This window comes from Manis javanica, chromosome 13 (genome assembly GCF_040802235.1).
Source record: "Manis javanica isolate MJ-LG chromosome 13, MJ_LKY, whole genome shotgun sequence".
Taxonomy (NCBI): Eukaryota; Metazoa; Chordata; class Mammalia; order Pholidota; family Manidae; genus Manis; species Manis javanica.
This window is the reverse complement of record NC_133168.1, coordinates 10,050,807-10,068,441: the sequence shown is the minus strand read 5'-3', so window position 1 is coordinate 10,068,441 and position 17,635 is coordinate 10,050,807. Positions and strand designations below refer to the sequence as shown.

Genomic DNA, 17,635 nt, shown 5'->3' with positions numbered 1-17,635 from the left:
CCCAAACTGAAATCTGCTACACTTCCTGACTAAATTGTTTTCTGGCTTACTAGAGGGTATTAAATATTTTAACTTAGAAGTTTCTTGATAAAACAAAAAAAAGAACTTGAGGAAAAAAGAGTCAAATTTTGTACTTCCAGATGTTTCATATTACTAATTTAGGGCTAGAAATATAGTAGGTATTTGGTACTCAGTGTTCTGTTCGATGGTTATTGCCTTATTATAAAGAAGGAACTTTGCAAGATTTTTCTTGGTCAAAACCACTGCATAAGTGTAATATAAGAGTTAGTAACAATAACAACACATCCTTTTTACAACTTACTTCTGAAAGAGACCATTTACTTCTGTAGTCTAGAAGGTGAATGAGTAGAACCCACAACTCTTTAAAGCACGGACAAGGGCAATGGTGACTCACTAATGCTTCAGGAGGCCTGACCTACAGAAAGGATGACAATGAGTTACTGAAAAGAGAGAATTATGTATGCCACATATCTCTCCAAATATTTTAAAAGAATGATTTAGGGGACCTTAATATTTATGCTCAATTATATACAATTATATTAAAAAATGCGCAATGTCTAACTTTCAAAATAAATTCCCATTTAAAAACCAAAAGTACAGAATTAATTTTCAACTTTTAAAAAATGTCTGCTCTAATCATCTAGTCCAATGTTCAGGTAGCTTTTTCTGTTGAGGGCTAGACAGTAAATACTTGAGGCCTTATTGGCAGCATAGTCTTTGTCACAACTATTCAACTCTGTCATTGCTGTACCACATCAGTCCCAGATAAGAGGTTAAAAAAAGGGATGGGGCTCTGTTCCAGTAAGATTTTATTTATGAAAACAGGCAATATAGTTCATAATGCGTGATCAAAACCGAAAGTTTCTGTGATGACTGCCCTTGTACTGTTCACCATATAAGAACTTACTCACTACGTAAGAATTCGTTCACCATGTAAGAACTTGTTCGTTATGCTTCAGAAGATTGGAGACTGACGAGAATTAGGCTTGAGATGGATTAATGATTGTGCATTGAGCATTGACTCCCCTATACAGAATTTTATTGTTGTTAACAACCATTTGATCAATAAATATGAGAGATGCCCTCTCAAAAAAAAAAAAAAAACAGGCAATATACTAGATTTGGCCTCAGGGCCAGTTTCCTAATCTTCAACTAATCCATCAACCACAATAAAAAGGCTTCTAATAAAAAGACTAAAAAATAAATCTTGACTCAGTGTAAGGCAGACTAAAAATTTTTACAAGTCAGAATAAATACATTAGGAATTATAAAGGTTAAACAGTTTTAAGTTGAGCATTTTTGTAACAAACATATCCGCAAAGGCCCTAAATAACACAGAGAATATGTACTATATTTACAAGCATAGCTAGACTTCTGAAATTTGTAATACATTACTTCACATGTTACATACAGATTTCTAACATAATACACAATAAAAGATAACTGTTAAGATATTACTATATCATATCTGGTTAATATACTAATAACCTTAATTGTAAACATAGAGACTAGATTTAAAAGGCACTAATGATAAATACATAAAACACAATCTAAATTCTTAAAAAATGATAAATCCCAATTTCCCACTATCAAGGTTTACGTTTGTAATCTGAAATAAGTGATACTAATCTAAAAATTTCCACTGCTTGTAAATGAACATGTACTGTTGCACCTTTAAATCGTTGTCTGCATAAGCATAATTTAGTAAAAATAAGTCATTTCTCCAAAAATTCTAGATCTTTTATGAAAACAAGCAAACAAACCTCCCTCTAAATTTGTCAACTAATTTTAGTTAAGTACTTATTTATTATGTAACAAAAATATAACAGATTATTAAAGGGCTGGCCTTTCCTATTTAGACAGAAGTTAAATTTCTGGTTATTATAAACATCCTCTTTATTTTTGAAAGGATGGAAAAGACTTTTTTTAAAATAAAAAAACCAGCTCTAAAACACTAATTCCAGACCATTTTAAAATACTTAAATCAAGTTCTTTTCCCATTCAACTCCCAGATAATAGTAAATATAAAATTGGAATAAAGAAACCATTTTAGATTAAATTCTTACAGATTAAACCACACACAGGACATTAAGTACCGAAAATACAAATAAACTCTTAAAACATTACCTTATCATACCTGCTGAGTGACAGGTTTATTAAATCACAAAGGAGATTTTCACAATGTTCTTCAAATAGGCTGACATTGGTTAAATTGTCACCTGCCAGATTCATAAACTGATGGCTATATACAACTTGTTCTAAAAACGTAATAAAACAAATTCTTTTTAAAACCACAGTACGTTTTACTAATTTAGAAAGAGGAAAGTGACTATACATCTTTCAAATAACTTTGTAATAAAACTATGACATATATAGTTAAAAGCAAAAATTTTTGCAAATAATAAACTTGAGGACAATTTCTTTGTTATATGAGCACTGATAAACATCAGCTAAAAAAACATTTTCAATCGTTCCAAATACCATTTAGTAGGCTTCTCTTTTCCTAATGTGGCCATCCTTGAAAAGCAACAGTGCAACACCATTTAAAAAAATTAAAAGGCAACACTAGAAAATCTTCACCAATAGTTCTAACCAATAAAACCCTTAAAACATTATTCTTTTAACAAATACTGATAAACTAACCAAGTGCAATTGTTCTGTTGTGTGAAATAAAGCAAACCAAGGTAACAGATAACAAAATTGGTATCTATATCAGAGTTATGTCCACCTGGGTATTGCTGCTAGCAAATATTACTTGAAATACAGAGGCCACATATAAGCAAAATCATGTATTCATGAACATCTTTGTATGTTTGTATATATGTACATATGTATACATATACACATATACATTTTTTAACTTATTCATTGGAAAGCAGGTATTAGGTAATGGATGTCTTTATAACATAAATAATAAGTTACAACTAAGCAATATTTACGGAATATTGCTAGATTGATAATGGAACCTAATGGTGCCAAAAACAAAAAGGCAACATATGATATAAAAAATTAGAATCCATAACATATATAAACTCCTAAATATTAAAAAAAACAGAAAATTTGTATAAGATAATGAACAAGTAATTAATAAAGCAAATATAAAAAGACAATAAAATTATGTAAAGATATTCAACTTCACTGGTAATAAATTATAAAAGTAGAGATTCAATATCATTTTCATGTATTAGTTGACAAAAAATATAATTAACTGACAATGTCCACTACTGGTAAGAGTATGAGGCAAAGGCACACCCTTGTAGATATAAATTGGGGAAACTTATTGTACCTGAAACACAGCAGTGATAAAACATGATAACCACAATGTGCCACTCTTAAGAATCTACTCTACAGATTAACTTGGACAAGTATTCAAAAATGTATATGTACACAAGGATGTTCAGTGATATATTATTTGTACTATCAAAAAAAGGGAAATAAATAAAATACTGAAAAACAGACTTGGCTAAATAAATTATGATAGATCTATAACATACAGTCCCTAAATAAATAAAACAGAATTATATGTATTTACACAAAAAGATCTCCAAAAAACTGGTAAATTAAACACTACACAGAACAGTATGATGATACCATTTGTGGTTAGAAATACAAACAAAAATCCTACCATGAGTTTCTATATATGTATACCAATAAACAGTAAGGAAATACGGAAAGATAAATGGACCAACTTGTTCCCGTTAGTTATCTCTGGAAAAAAGGAGCAAGATTTTCACATTTACTTTGGTTATTATTTGACGTAAACAAAAATCAGAACGCATGAATTATTTGTGTAATTTTAAGAAACAAAATTAAAACGTTAAAAGATTTTTAAGAAGAACATAAATAAGATATTCATAAACTTACTCAATTTTTCACCAAGCATGTGAAGAATTTCTAGCACCAGCCAATGGATATCCAAGTGGAGATGTAATAAATGCCATGATGGTGGAAAAAGCTGTGAATGACATTGTCAATTGTGACTGAAAATTCACAATATTTTATCATTTGTCACACACTCCTCTAAAAGTGCAGGATAAAGAATCAATTGACCTATCACTATTCAAAAGCTCAGCAAAAATCTTTGTCTTGTTCATTAGAGGTTTTTTTCACTGGAGACCTTCGAAAGCTGGATATATTTTCATCTGATGGTTTAAGACAGGCCCACCTTGGGGCTGCTGAACAGCCTTGCAAAGGTCCCTTCCAACCAACCTCTGATTCTACTACAGCTACAAGGCAGTAAAAGAGTTGTTGTAAAATGCTTATTTTCATGATGTTGTTTTACATTTTTACTTGGAAGTATGTTTTTAACGGTAATGACTACCCAGAAACTCCTATCAATTTTAACAGGAGAACTTTAGACTGTCATGTAGACACTACTGTCATGCCATTAAGAAACTGAAGTTAAAAGTGGTGAAGAAATTTACCTCTCAATTCATGCATTAGGATTCAAAACTAATTCTGATTCAAAAGCCAGTGCTCTTTGGAACTACTATGCTGTAGTAGGTTATCAATAACTTTCCTCCAGACAACAGTAGTATCACTATAAAGATACAATGATATACATGCTCTATTAAGACAACTAGGAAGAATGATGGAGGGGGACTCACCTATCAAATATGCAAACAAAATAAAATTTGACATTAATAAAACAGTATTAGCTCAGGAATAGATAATAAACAGCAAAAATAGGGAAAAGAGAAATGCATAAACATTTCAAATCAGTCAGAAAACTGAGTCAATCAATTAAAGACAGGTATATTAACTTACTCATTTGCTATAAAACTCATGTTAGATTTCCCACCTCACAGCATATTTTTAAAAAAGAGAAACTTAAAAGAGAAATGAAAAAGGCAAGTATATTTTTAACAACAGCAGAGATGATACGGAAGAAAAAAACTGACAAACATAACTATATAAAAAAATCCATCTACCTAGCAAGACAGTTTAATTGCTGAAAAAGAAAGTAAATGAAGATACTTGTAATATATAATACCCAACGAATAATATCTCTAACTTTTAAGTTCCTAAAATATAATAAAAGCAGATGTTCAACTGAAAATACTAACTGAATCAATACTTTCCACACATAAGGTTGATAAAATATAAGAACTATGTAAGTAAACTCTCGGAATATGCTTTTTGTTTCTTAAGATTTTTTGCTATGGTCTCAGAAAAGAACAATATTTTAATATACGATTTTTTTATGAGTTGAAGACTACATTCCCCTGCCTTAAATATTAAATGCTCTGATATTCAAATAACCTCTCTTTTTATATGTGCCTAATTAAAAAGCCCATGAAAGGCAACACTGAATTTGAGGACTCTGGCACACATTCTTTGTTTCTGCTGCTAGATAAGTTATTATTTTATAGTTAAGCATTTGATGGATATAGAGAAAATAAAAAATAATCCAGTGTATACAGAGACTAAAATGAAGGAAAAATATCCCCCACACAACCTATCCATTATTAAATGACATGATTAAAAGCAATTATCTGTTTTCTATGGTTTACACATATTAACCTGTGAATTCAGTTGGAACTCTACTTTCATTATTACAAATATTGATCCCAGATAAGAGTCAATTTTTTTTAAGCTTTATGGAAATACACAAACATTTACTTGTTCCTTAGTGTTATTCAAGTTGATTGAAGAGTTTGAAAGTTCAGGGAATCGCACGGGGAATCATAATTTGTCACTCCTATAAGCTCACCCTATGGAGAACGCGTCAATTACATCTATAAGCTGGGTCATGCTAAAATTACACATTTTTAAAAACCAAACCTCAGAGAAGATGATTATCACAGGTAGAAAAAAAAGTGGCATTGTCAAAACTATCTTAATTATATTCCTGAAAAGGTCTCAGAAGTCAGAATGAACATCATAATGTGGCTTGAAAGTATAACTTTCAAAAGGTGATCTTAAAACTTCTTATAATATAACTGGGATTTATACAAGATAAAGTGAGAACAATGATACAAATTTTAGAAAATAAACGGTTATTTCATTTGCTTTGAAACTTTTAAACATTTGCACAGTTATTGCAAGAGAACAACTATCACTGATTCAGTATATACTATGTTCTAAGCACTTCATGCATTTTTACTTCATTCTTGCAGCAACTTTAGGAAGCTATACAATTATGCAGATGGAAAAACTGAGGTAAAAGGTCTTACTTGCCTATAATAAAAGGAAGAATGGGAATAAAATAAAAATAAGAAAAAAAAAGGAAAAAGGAGGAACACAGGCAGTCTGGTTCCAGAGTTGCAAAATTTCCCTCATTTTTGACTGAATATTCCTGTGGGGAGAAAAACTAATAATTTAATCATTAAACAAGTCAAACCTTAATCTGATTTTGATTTGCAAATGCTCCTAGATTAACACTGGGAAGTTCAGACAGATGTCCAATATACAAGAGTAACCCACGAAGTTCATCAATCAATACTGAGGGAAGCTGTGCCTCTAAAGCCTCATAGGGATGAACAGGAACATGACTCTCAGCACTCTGTACTTTCAAGGACCTAAAAAGCAATTAGATGCAATAAACAAAGAGAGTCTGGATGGACATGTACTTGGAAATTCATGCAGTAATCAAAACACTCGTCTGACATCATACCTGAAGATGAAAACTTTAACATAATGAAGAAATGTTACACACTGCTGCCTGATATTGTCTGCCTTGCAGTGCAGGCTTGATATCTGTCCTGAAATCAAAATAAATAGTGTTAATCATAGCTTAAATAATCAGTGGGCAGTGGCAAAAACATTTGTAAGCCACACAAGCAGCAATTTTCTTTTAATGATTTCCACTGATTCCTATATGGTTCATGCAACTCCCCCAAAAGCTGCTTTTATTAAGGTCACCAATGAAACCCATGTTGTCCAAACTAATGGACACTACCTGTCCTCAAGTAACTTGCCCTCAAAGAGCACTGGCTACAGCTGGCTTCACTGACACCACATGCTGCCAGTCTTTCTTCCTCACCTGGTCCTTTCTCCTACCTCTCTCTCCTTTACTGGCTTCTCCTCCTCAACTCTACCGATGCGCGGGCTACTCGGGACTCAGTCCTGAGCCCTCCCCTCTCTGCACACTTCTTCCTGTATGTTTGATTTCATCTGTTTCTTAATTTCTAAATGATGACTCCAAAAGGTTTACCTATATTCCAGACCTTTCCTTTGCACTCCAGACTTTGCATTGTCATACTGAGAACCATCTCTGTACTTGGATTGCTCAGACAATGCAAATAAAACATTCTTGACTTCCAAAACCTGTTCATGCTGCCCGTGTTTTCTCCATCCATTATATTGTGCGGTTGCCTATCTGTCATTCTTGGTTTTTCTACTTCTTTCAAATTCATACTTAATATATCAGAGTCCTATTAAGTTTACCACCAAAATATACCTCTAAACTATCCGCTTTCCCTGTAATCTCTTGAATTATGGCAACAGGACTCCTTATAGATCTTCCCACATACTCTTTGCCTCTCTATAGTCTAAGTACAAATCTGCTTTAAATGGATATCAGTATCTGTTCCTCCTAAATTAAAACCCATAAAAGGCTATCTACTGTAAGTAGAATGAAATCAAAATTCCTTACAACGTTATAAAGCCCCAAATTACTAATAGTTCCTGTTTTTTCTCCCAAGTTCAATGCATGCCACCTTTCCCTCACTTCAATATTTACATCAGTAAAAATCATTGGAGTGGTGACTATGTGCAAAACCCTGATAACCACTATAGGGAAAGTAAGTAAAAGCAGAGAAAACATGATGAGAATTATATGCAAAAAATTATCATCCATATTTAAAGCACAACTTATTTCTAAATTCGAATTCAAATGAGCAAGCATGGCCAACTAGATTGTCAAAACCAACAGGAGCATAAAGTTACTGTACAAATATCTATATATTACACAGTGTAGTTCATTTTTATAGCATAAGTGTATCTTATCTACAAAATCTTATCGATAAGCTTATACAAATCTTATACAAAAGCTGTAAGATCCCACAGTTTCACAATTCTCAGCCCATTAAGGCAGTACTCTCCAAAAAACATCTATCTGCTAGGAACTTTGGCTTCTAGCCAAGATGGAGTAAATGGAATCAGATTTACCCATCTCCTGCTTTAAATTGTAATAAAAAACAGGAAAACAACATAAAACAACAGTTTTCAAACACTGGACACTGGTAATACAAGACTATCTCAGAGAGAGGGTGTGGGTGAAATTGCAATATTTCCAAAATCTTTTGTCTGGCATTAATGCATCTCTATATCAACAGGTATTTCCAAGGAGTGGAGAGTAGTCCATCTCCATATCAATAGGTGATTACAAGGGGGAGTGAGGACTATCTCAACTGGAGAGGATAGGTGGGGTCCCTTTTCGCAGTTGGTTCATGAGAGACAGGCAAGCAGAAGTGGACGGCTGCTTGTAAGCAATAAATGGTTTTCCCGCACTTTATTTCTGTCTGACTGATTTTGGTTTCAAGGGTAATTTGGCCTTGGGGTGGGGGACAGATTTTCCCCCCAGAGTTACAGAGGGTCAGTCCTAAGACTGCACCAGCTTCCTACTTAGAGAGTTTGCAGGCTGCAGCCCAGGGAGAGAGAACCCAAACACAGCCGGAATCACTGTGTTGTGAAGATCTGAGTGTAGGGATACCTAAACGTGCAGGACAAAAGTACAAAGAAAAAACATACACAAAAAAAAAGAGTCCTAGAGAGTTAGTTGTACAGAACGTCCCCTCTGAGCCTTTGGCTGATTACCTATCTTTTCAAACATGAGAAAAAATTACTCAAGGCCAGGGAAAAATACCAGAAAAGAATTCCCTACAAAACTTACACAGGACAGGGACTAGTTCAAGTTCCCAAGAGTAAGATTGGAAAAATAGTCATGATACACCAGAAATAGTTCTCAGAATCTTAGTAGAGCTAAAATAACATTAGACTGAAGGCTACTTTTTAAAGTTGTAATAAAATTTTAAAACAATCCTCAAAATGATCCAGTGGATTACAACTACTCAATAGTAAGCCAGAACAAAATTAACAGTAATTATGGGACTACAAGAAAATCTGAAAAGCAGCAATACAAAATATACAATGCATGTGTATTTTTACACAACTCAATATACATTATTATATTGTTCTGCCCCAACTAGAAATTACTGGATATTCAAAGGAGTAGAAAAATACACCACAGAACTAAGAGAAAAATCAATCAATATGAACAGACCCGTAAATGACACTAATGAAAGAACCTGAATTCAGTGAAGTTAACAACAGCAGTTATACACACACTCCACACATTCAAATGCATGGAGAAAAGCACAGGGACAGAAATGAAAGATATTTTTTAAAAATTCAAATGAAATGCCTAGAAGCAAAAAAATACAAAATCTGAAGAAGGGATAATACCAAACAGCTATGTTTAAGGTCAGAGTATCAGCAAAGCATACATTTTTATGTATATTGTTCTGCCCCAACTAGAAAGCAATCTGGGGAATATAATAAACATATGTACTTCAGTAAGTGACTCTATGAAAAGGCTTTCTGGGGAGGGTTGAGGGCCAAGACTGCAACATGACATAGCTGCATGGGTAGATGTAGGCATGGGTAAGATATCTACAGACAATCTTTAATATTGCTAAGTTGTCTAACAAATCTATCATTAAAAGTTTTTAAGCAACAAAAACAGCCAAAATGCCAGTGTAACAAATAAGAGCTTCAACAAACAGTCTACTGTAGTGGTTTTAGGTCAATAAGTGCTTTTCAAGAAATAATCTTACATAGTAAATGACTCCCATGAACTCAATTTAATGAAGTCACCCTATATTGTACAAGTATTTTTGCTGTTTCCACTATAACCTTTCAGAGGCTCTGCAGAGGTTTCTGATTCTTTGGCATGGTTTACAAAGACAACTGTTAATTTCAACCCTCTCACACACACACTCTGATCCAGGCATACATCATGAGTACTTACTTCCTGTTCCCTGAACTTGTATATTTTTACACAACTCAATGTCTTTGTCTATACATTTCCTTCTACATGGCACTCTTCCTCCCCAAAACTTTCCTTTGCATCACTAATTTCTCCTCATGCTTGAAGACCCGGATTTGCATCAGTCAGTAATGCGCACATACACAGTTGAAGCCGTTGGCTCCCATACCAGCTTGTACATACCTCCATCACTACCCTCTTCCACTTGCTGTGCTAACCTATGCTTGCACATCTGCCTTGCCTGTCTTACTCAACTGCAAACTCTCAAGCCAACATATTTTCTCACCTTGGTTCATAAGCACCTTACACAGTACCTGGTATGAAGTAGGAACTCAGACGACAATGAAACGATATTCAACATTTCCTGACACATACTGACAAAACCAACACATAAAACAGCCCTGACAGCTGATAGCTAACAGCTAAGCCATGATGCTCTCTACTGAAATTAAACAGTTTTCACAAAATATCAAAAATAATCAGACAAGGCCACTCCATGATTATGGTGAAACAAGACTTTAAAAGCAAAACATCTCTGTAATCAGGTCTGGACACAGAAACAGAGCACCCATACAAAAACAAATATAGAAACAGAACATCCCCTCTTTCAGTTAACAGGACTGTTGTTTCTTTACTAGTAAGAGCCCTCCCTGGCTTCCCTTTGTCCCACCTCCTAGGTAAAAAATAACATAATCAATCATCAGATTGGCCCTGATTCTTCACAGCAATCATCCAGAATGAAGTCCTTGTCCCCACTAACTCTACCCAAACCCAGCCAGCATGAGCCCAAACCCGATCACAAGGCCCATCCTCTGCTTGTTAAAGGAGAAGCCCCAAATGCTCCTCACTGTGTGTACCTCCCCCTGGCTTTGGTAAGCTACTACACCTTGCTTTGACCAAAGGTGTGTTCCAGGTGATGTTCAGTTGGTAGGCAACACTGATGACAGTCTAGCATAAACAATGAACATGGATTTTGTCATTTAATCCTCATAAGAATTCAATGAGGTGGGAACTCTTACCTGGTGTGGGACCCACCATTAGCTAGGGTTGGAACCCAGGCTGCGAACAGTCATGATTCTAAACACCACACTGTACCAAAAATGCCAAAGGAGAAGCTACTAGCCCACATTAAAACACACTGCCCTTCAATGCCCTTCATTACCTTACTATACTTAATCCCTCCCCTCCCCAAACCACCCCAAATCAGTAATCCATTAAAAGTCAAAAACCAACAAAAGGAGATGGAGAAGACAGCACAAGGTCTGGTACTTTGTTTTCCTCTTATTAAGTTCTCCATCCCACTCCCCACCCCCAAAGCACATTACTAATTCAGTCAGAAATGTTTAGTCTTAAATCAATTTTAATACAGATTGGAGAAGTACTATAAATCTCAGCCACAACAAAATTTAATTATCATACTTTTTCTGAACACAAAAAATGCTATATCCTGACTTTCTGACATAATTATTCTTCTATATTATTATGCTTTCCCAATTATTATACATTATGGACCCACGTGAAGTCACTGTAATGGGATTCCATTCCTTTTTGCCATCAAACACATTTAAGACTTACCAAAATCACAGTTCGCCTGTAGTAAAGTTTCCAAGTTGTATAGCTGCTGCCTAATTTGAAAAATATAAGGTGAGAGTTAATTTTACAATAGGTTAAAGAATGTAACAATTACACAGATGTTTTCAAATCTTTTACACAGCCTCAATGCCTCTCATTTGTGAATATGTGTAATACTTCACAGATGCTTATTTACAGGGTTAGCGCCAAATAGTGGAGACTGAGAGACGATAAAACATGAGTTTTGCCTGACTTTCAAAAAAAATCTCTTAAAATCTGCATGCATCTCAAAAATTATCCTCAATATCAAAGATTTCACTCTCAAGGAGATACTACTTTTATCTTCAAGTTTAAGATACTTTCATATAACACATCCTAGGTTAACAGTTATATAATAAAATGTTAAATTGTATCATACAGTTATATAATAAAGAGTTCAGAAAAGGAATAAAATAACAGACTAGAGTTACTGGGGAAAGGGATATTTATTACTATGTTCCACTTTATTTCCTGAGAGTAATCTCTTGCCATTCTTCCTAGTTACCTGTCAACTTCTTAAAGATTGACCCATATTCATGGCCTATTCCCTGAATAAAGACTCAACTTATCCTATAATGTTCAGGATTACAGAGAACCCCTCATGCAGCCTGTTCTCCCAATAAAACAAAGAACATGGCACAGATACAATAATATCTCTTGGGATTTCATGGACAAGGTTTCATGGAATAAGGTTGAGAGGAGAAGTACCTCTACTTTTCCATTTTCATTTAAATGTACCATATATATATATATTCTAAATGTTTTTTTTGGATAATTTGCCTTCAATCACTGTATTTCAGAAACATTTAAAATCTGAATATGGGGTGGGTTTTAAATGAATTATAGATTGAATTATTTCAATTTACGTTAAGTGTGATAATGAGATACTGTTTGTTTTTTAAAAGTTTATATTTTTAAGAAACACATACTGAAATATTTAAGGGTAAGATGACATGGTGCCTGAAATTTGCTTAAAAATACTTAAGCCAAAAAGAAGAGGAGAAGGGTGTGGGTATTATAGCAGTATTACTGTAGCATTTCCAGAATATCTCTCCTGGCTTTAGTGCTAGTTCATCTGCATATCAACAGGCATTCCTCAGGGGTGGAGAAAGGTAGTCCATCTTCATATCAATGGGTAATTACCTGGGCCACTGAGGGCTTATCTGAACCTGAGAGGTTAGAGGGAAGGCTGGTTCGCTTCTGCCAGAGCAAGAAAGAGAAATGGCCCCCGACCACAGTTTGTAAGCAATAAACTGGTTTTAAACTTTATTTCTCCCCTTGACTGATTTTGGTTTTAGAGGTATTTTGCCTGGGATTTCCTCTCCTCGGAGTTACAAAGGGACAAATGAAAGAAATGTAATAAAACCTTAATGTTTATTGCACTGAGGGAGGGTACGTGGAGGTTCATCATACTATTCTCTCTACATTTGTGTATGTTTGAAAGTTTTCATTAGAATTTTTTTTGTTCAAGTTAATCATATTAATCATATGTTACACAGTCTAAAAGATATATCTGGAAAGTCTGGTTTTTAAAAATTAGTAAAAGACTATGGCAATTAAGTAACAAAAGTAGTATTTTAGTTTTCCAAAATTGTAATACAGCTCAGAGCCTTAAATGTCTTTAATACATAACATCATATACAGAAGACTTAAATGTTTGAAAAAAGACAGATTCACAAAAGAACTACTCATTAAAATTCCTGCTTGATTGTTGTTACTGCCAAGATAATCAAGTGAGCAACATGCCCACCTCTACTGGTGCTTTGGTAATGTCAGTATTAGAAAGGACCCAACAATGTAAATGTAACTTACAAAACTAAATAGCATCTACACTCAAAGGCAGTTTAAAAACAAACATACCTGAATAAATGAAAGAGAACTCTAAATGAATTCACTAATGCTGTTTCAGTCACCCACTGGATGCCAAATATTTCCACTGTATCCTCTTCGAAATTAGTTGGTAAAGGATCAAGATTCAAAATTAATCTGAAATGAAAACTCTGCTTTAATCTCATAAAAAGTATGCTAACTCCCATGCTATAGCATGTCCTTTTGACATTATGTGAGTCCATACTGAACATCCATGACATACTCACAATGATACTATAAAGTCAGGACATGGCTTGGTACCATATTCAGGAATACAACAGCTAGACTATTAAAAATTCAGTCCTATACAGTGATAAAAAAGTGTAACTGAAGAGCAGTGTAACTTAGAGGAAAAACACAAAAAGGAGTCTTGGAACATACTTTTCCCTGTCTTCAAAAGTGGCCTTCAGTTGTAGAATTTCATCCTTTGAGGAGATATTTAATTTTTAAAAGCTAAAAGTTATTCTGAGCCACGTCTGGAGAGAACAAGGTGTAACTACAAATTCAACAAAAACGGTTTCCTTTCTTACTGAAATAGGCTCAGTATTCCCAAAATATTTCAATAGCAGCAGTTTTACTGCAATTTGTGTACACACCTTGTCTATGTCATGAACTTTGAAGAATAATTCCTCTGAACCTAACACAATCTGGTGTATTAGAAAGTTTGAAAAAGTAAGCCCCTAAGACTTCGGTGTACAGATACACAGAATTAGAAGGAACTGGAACAAAAAAAGTATGTATGTCTTACGTAGCAAGAAAGTTCTTAATATCCAAAAATGTTTTAGATATGCTCTAACCAGGACACCAGCAACAGAACTAACAACCTGCATCCGCGTGATACACGAAGTCGATTTACAGAAACATGGCTTGGGCATCAAAATTAAGCTGACTAAAATCATGACATTCTTAACAAATTGATAAAAAATCTGATGAGGGACAAAGTCTCCCGTATTTTACCTACCGCTTAAGGGCTCCGCTGGAAAGGTACGACTCTCCAGAAAAGTGTTTTCCTCCTCCTCTGTTGTCAAAAGCACAAGAAAAGCACGGGGGTTTGCACCATTCTGTCCCCAGCTCCAGCTCCAAGCTGTCGGTTAGGAATGTCGTAGCCGAGGAACAGTCATCCATGGTTTACTTCATGTCCTGAAAGATTTGGGGTTCATATAATTATCATTAAAGGCTCCAAAGAAGTTGACATGACATTCCTGAAGGTGGGGCGGGCCAACAGATCAGGCGTGACCTCAGAAAGTTCCCAACACGTCCCCGCAACACTAAGAGAGAGAAAAAAAAGAGAAGCCAAGCCCTCCACAACTCTTCCTGCGACTCCTCGAGATCAAGGCTGTCAGAGGTCAGTCAGCAAGCACCCCAGGCTGGCCGCGGCAGGAACTGAAAATCTGCCCTAGGGTCGGACCTTGCAGGCCCAGACAGAGTAAAGGAGAAACAAATGCTTGCAGGGTAGATCTAGCTTCAACTCTCGGGCCCGCCTGTACCTGTGCCCTCCGCGAAGTTGCTGACGTGCATCAGGCCAGTCTGTCTGCAGCGCCGCAGGAAAGCGCCCTGGCGACTCCCGGGGAGGCTCTGCGGGGCCCGGCGCCTACGTTCGGTCCTCCAGCCGGGAAGGCAAGGCCAGCCCAGTCCGCACTCGGCAGCGACCGGCACGATCCGGGCTCTGGGACAAGCGGGGCACCCCGTGTTCGGCGCACGTCCGTACCTGCTCACACTGTCAGCCCCCGAGATCCGCCGTGGGCGGTCCCGATCCCCGAGCGGGCGTCCGTGGGACCTGAACCCCAAACCAGGCGAAATTCCCGCCACGCCGCGCGCGCGCGCTCCGGAGGGGCGGGGCCTCGGCGAAGCCCGCCCCCGGAGGGGCGATCGCGAGGTCTCCGCGGGAACCGCTAGCGCGCCGAGAGTTCTCGCGAGAGTCTGCCGGCTGAGGACTAGGAGCCGCGATTATCCTTTCTTGCCTCTCTTTTGTGTCTGTGCGTGGGGCTCTAATTGGTGTGTGCGGCTGGAAGGCGGGGCCTCACTTGAAACGTGACGGATACGGAGGCTGAGGTGAGCCAGGCTAGGAGCTGCCGGGATTACCTTTGCTCGCGGCCTGAGAAGAGGGCTTTGCCCCAGTACGTCCCTTGCAGGTGCCTTCACACCCGCGCCATCCGCGCTCCTTCCCGAGCTAGCGCCCGCAAATCTTTTGTTGGGATCCAGGATGCCTATTGTTCGTGGATTGTCGGCCAGGCAAGTGCAAAAACGAGGCTAAGCCAGTGTACGGAAACGGAGTAGGTTAGGCGGTCCTTGCTTGCAGTGTAAAACTATGGCCCCCTCTTTTTCAATATCTGGACAGGTTTAAGTGTCTTAAACCTGGTTGATTTTGTAAAGATACAGCCCATTCGCTGCATTTTTCTTGTTGTTTTTTTTTTCAAGTGTTCCTTAACATCGCCTCAGAAGACTTCCCAGTCTGTTAAACGTTACGCATCTCAGCATGTCGACTTCATACTCAAGACAGCCATGAGACTTTCTCATTCAGATGTCCGGCTATCGTTCGATTTTTGCATTTGCCCATTCCTGCACAACAGAGTGTGTCCTCGTTTAATTCCTGTATAGTGAACCTATCTTCACTCTTCTGTTCAAACCACATACAGCACATTTTCTGACAAATGGGATGAGGTGGGGGCAAAAACAGTATGGTATCTCCTCTGGCTGCAGCCTCAGCTGCTGTGATGGGTGCTATCTATGGCCAGCTGATGTTCCCTGAGACCTGATGCTAAGTTGGGGTCCACCGCAGCTTGTTTATGGCCCATGTGGCGTCTCTGGCATGATGCATAGTATCATCTACAAAATCCCTAGACAACAAAGCCTAAGTTTGAGAACGGTGGGCCCTGGGATTGAGTTTAGGAGAACTGGGTCAAGGGATAGTCAATGTTACTTCTTCCTCTAATCAAAACATCCAAATAGACCCCTTTATCTTTTTTCAAGTGCCTGATCTTTTTGAGCGAGTGATCAACTTCGTTGAACCGGTGAGAATGGGAAAAACCAAGTTAAGCTCTGTGTGTATTTAGGCTGGTATTATTAACACTGGTTTTATCAGTAAGAATCCCCAGCAGTTAACAGGAGGTACACTCAAGAGAAGGTACTTAAAGAGAGCTTAATGAAAGGGCCATTTACGAAGGTATGGGCAGGGTTACCAGAACACAAAAAGTGATAGTGAAGCTTCCAGAACTAATCAGAGATTATCACCCTCAGGCTGAAGGGAAAGGAGAAAAAGTGATAACCAGATCTCAAGGGGACTTACTGATGTAGGAGACAGCAACCTACCTGACAGCCATCTATGGTCCTTTCATAGAAGAGCATAGCTGCACCAACCTGCAACCCAGCAAGAAGGAGCTGGAGGGAAGTCCCCAAACTGCTTTCCCTCCACAGTCCAATGTCCAACTAGTGTCTCACTCATGAAAACCAACCCAAAAACAAAGGGTAAGGATGCAATCTGTAAAGTTCAGTCTCTTGGGGTAGAGTCCAGGCTGAAGAAGGGTAAGAGAGTAAATCCGACAAAAACAGGTATATTTTATCAAGAAGCTGTAAGAATACTAAATGTGTACATAGAGTAACAGAGCTTTAATGTACATAAAATGAAAAATATTATTACTTACAGGAGAAATACTCAAATGAATAATTATAGTTAGAAACTTCAACACTCCTCTCTGTAATTGGTGGAATAGGTAGAGAGAAAATTAGTATAGATATAAACAGCACTACCAACCAACCTGACCGAATTCACATTTATAGGTGACTTAACCGTCTATAGCAGAATACCTTCTTGACACACACACATGAAACATTCACCAAGACCATATATCCTGAGCCAGGAAACAAATTTCATTAACTTTAAAAGGACAAATAATACCAAATATATTGTCTGACCACAGTGGAATTAAACTGGAAGTAAATGACAGGAAGAGATCTGAAAAAAAAATCTCTCAAAACATTAAAATTTATAATATGACTGCTTATATTAGAGAAGAGCTCAGTTCAATAAGTTAAACTTCTATCTTAAGAAACTAAAAAAAAAAAACCAGCAAAATAAAACCAAAGCAAGCAAAATGAAGGAAATAAGAAAGAATTGTAAAAAGTAGAATGAAACAGAGGAAGAAA

At 36.7% G+C, this 17,635-nt stretch overlaps 1 protein-coding gene and 1 long non-coding RNA gene across 5 annotated transcripts in view; one reads left to right on the top strand and one right to left on the bottom strand.

The window, feature by feature from the left end:
• The window catches only part of MMS22L (MMS22 like, DNA repair protein), a 116,920-nt gene extending 101,580 nt beyond the window's left edge, over positions 1–15,340 (bottom strand). For 2 of the 3 annotated variants that reach the window (XM_073220936.1, XM_073220934.1), the window contains exons 1-9: positions 14,980–15,340; positions 14,454–14,632; positions 13,484–13,609; positions 11,588–11,637; positions 6,638–6,725; positions 6,365–6,542; positions 3,886–3,976; positions 2,149–2,279; positions 323–436 (exon numbers count right to left, since the gene is read on the bottom strand). In XM_073220936.1, the coding sequence (XP_073077037.1) occupies positions 323–436; positions 2,149–2,279; positions 3,886–3,976; positions 6,365–6,542; positions 6,638–6,725; positions 11,588–11,637; positions 13,484–13,609; positions 14,454–14,617 (942 nt within the window). In that variant the 5' untranslated portion in view covers positions 14,618–14,632; positions 14,980–15,340. The remainder of the gene's footprint in view (positions 1–322; positions 437–2,148; positions 2,280–3,885; positions 3,977–6,364; positions 6,543–6,637; positions 6,726–11,587; positions 11,638–13,483; positions 13,610–14,453; positions 14,633–14,979) is intronic. The other variant, XM_073220935.1, reaches the window with a different exon arrangement.
• An 80-nt stretch (positions 15,341–15,420) lies between these two features.
• Positions 15,421–17,635, top strand: part of LOC140845754 (uncharacterized) — a 708,702-nt gene continuing 706,487 nt past the window's right edge. For both annotated transcript variants that reach the window (XR_012124624.1, XR_012124625.1), the window contains exon 1: positions 15,421–15,544. This is a non-coding gene — a long non-coding RNA (uncharacterized lncRNA). The remainder of the gene's footprint in view (positions 15,545–17,635) is intronic.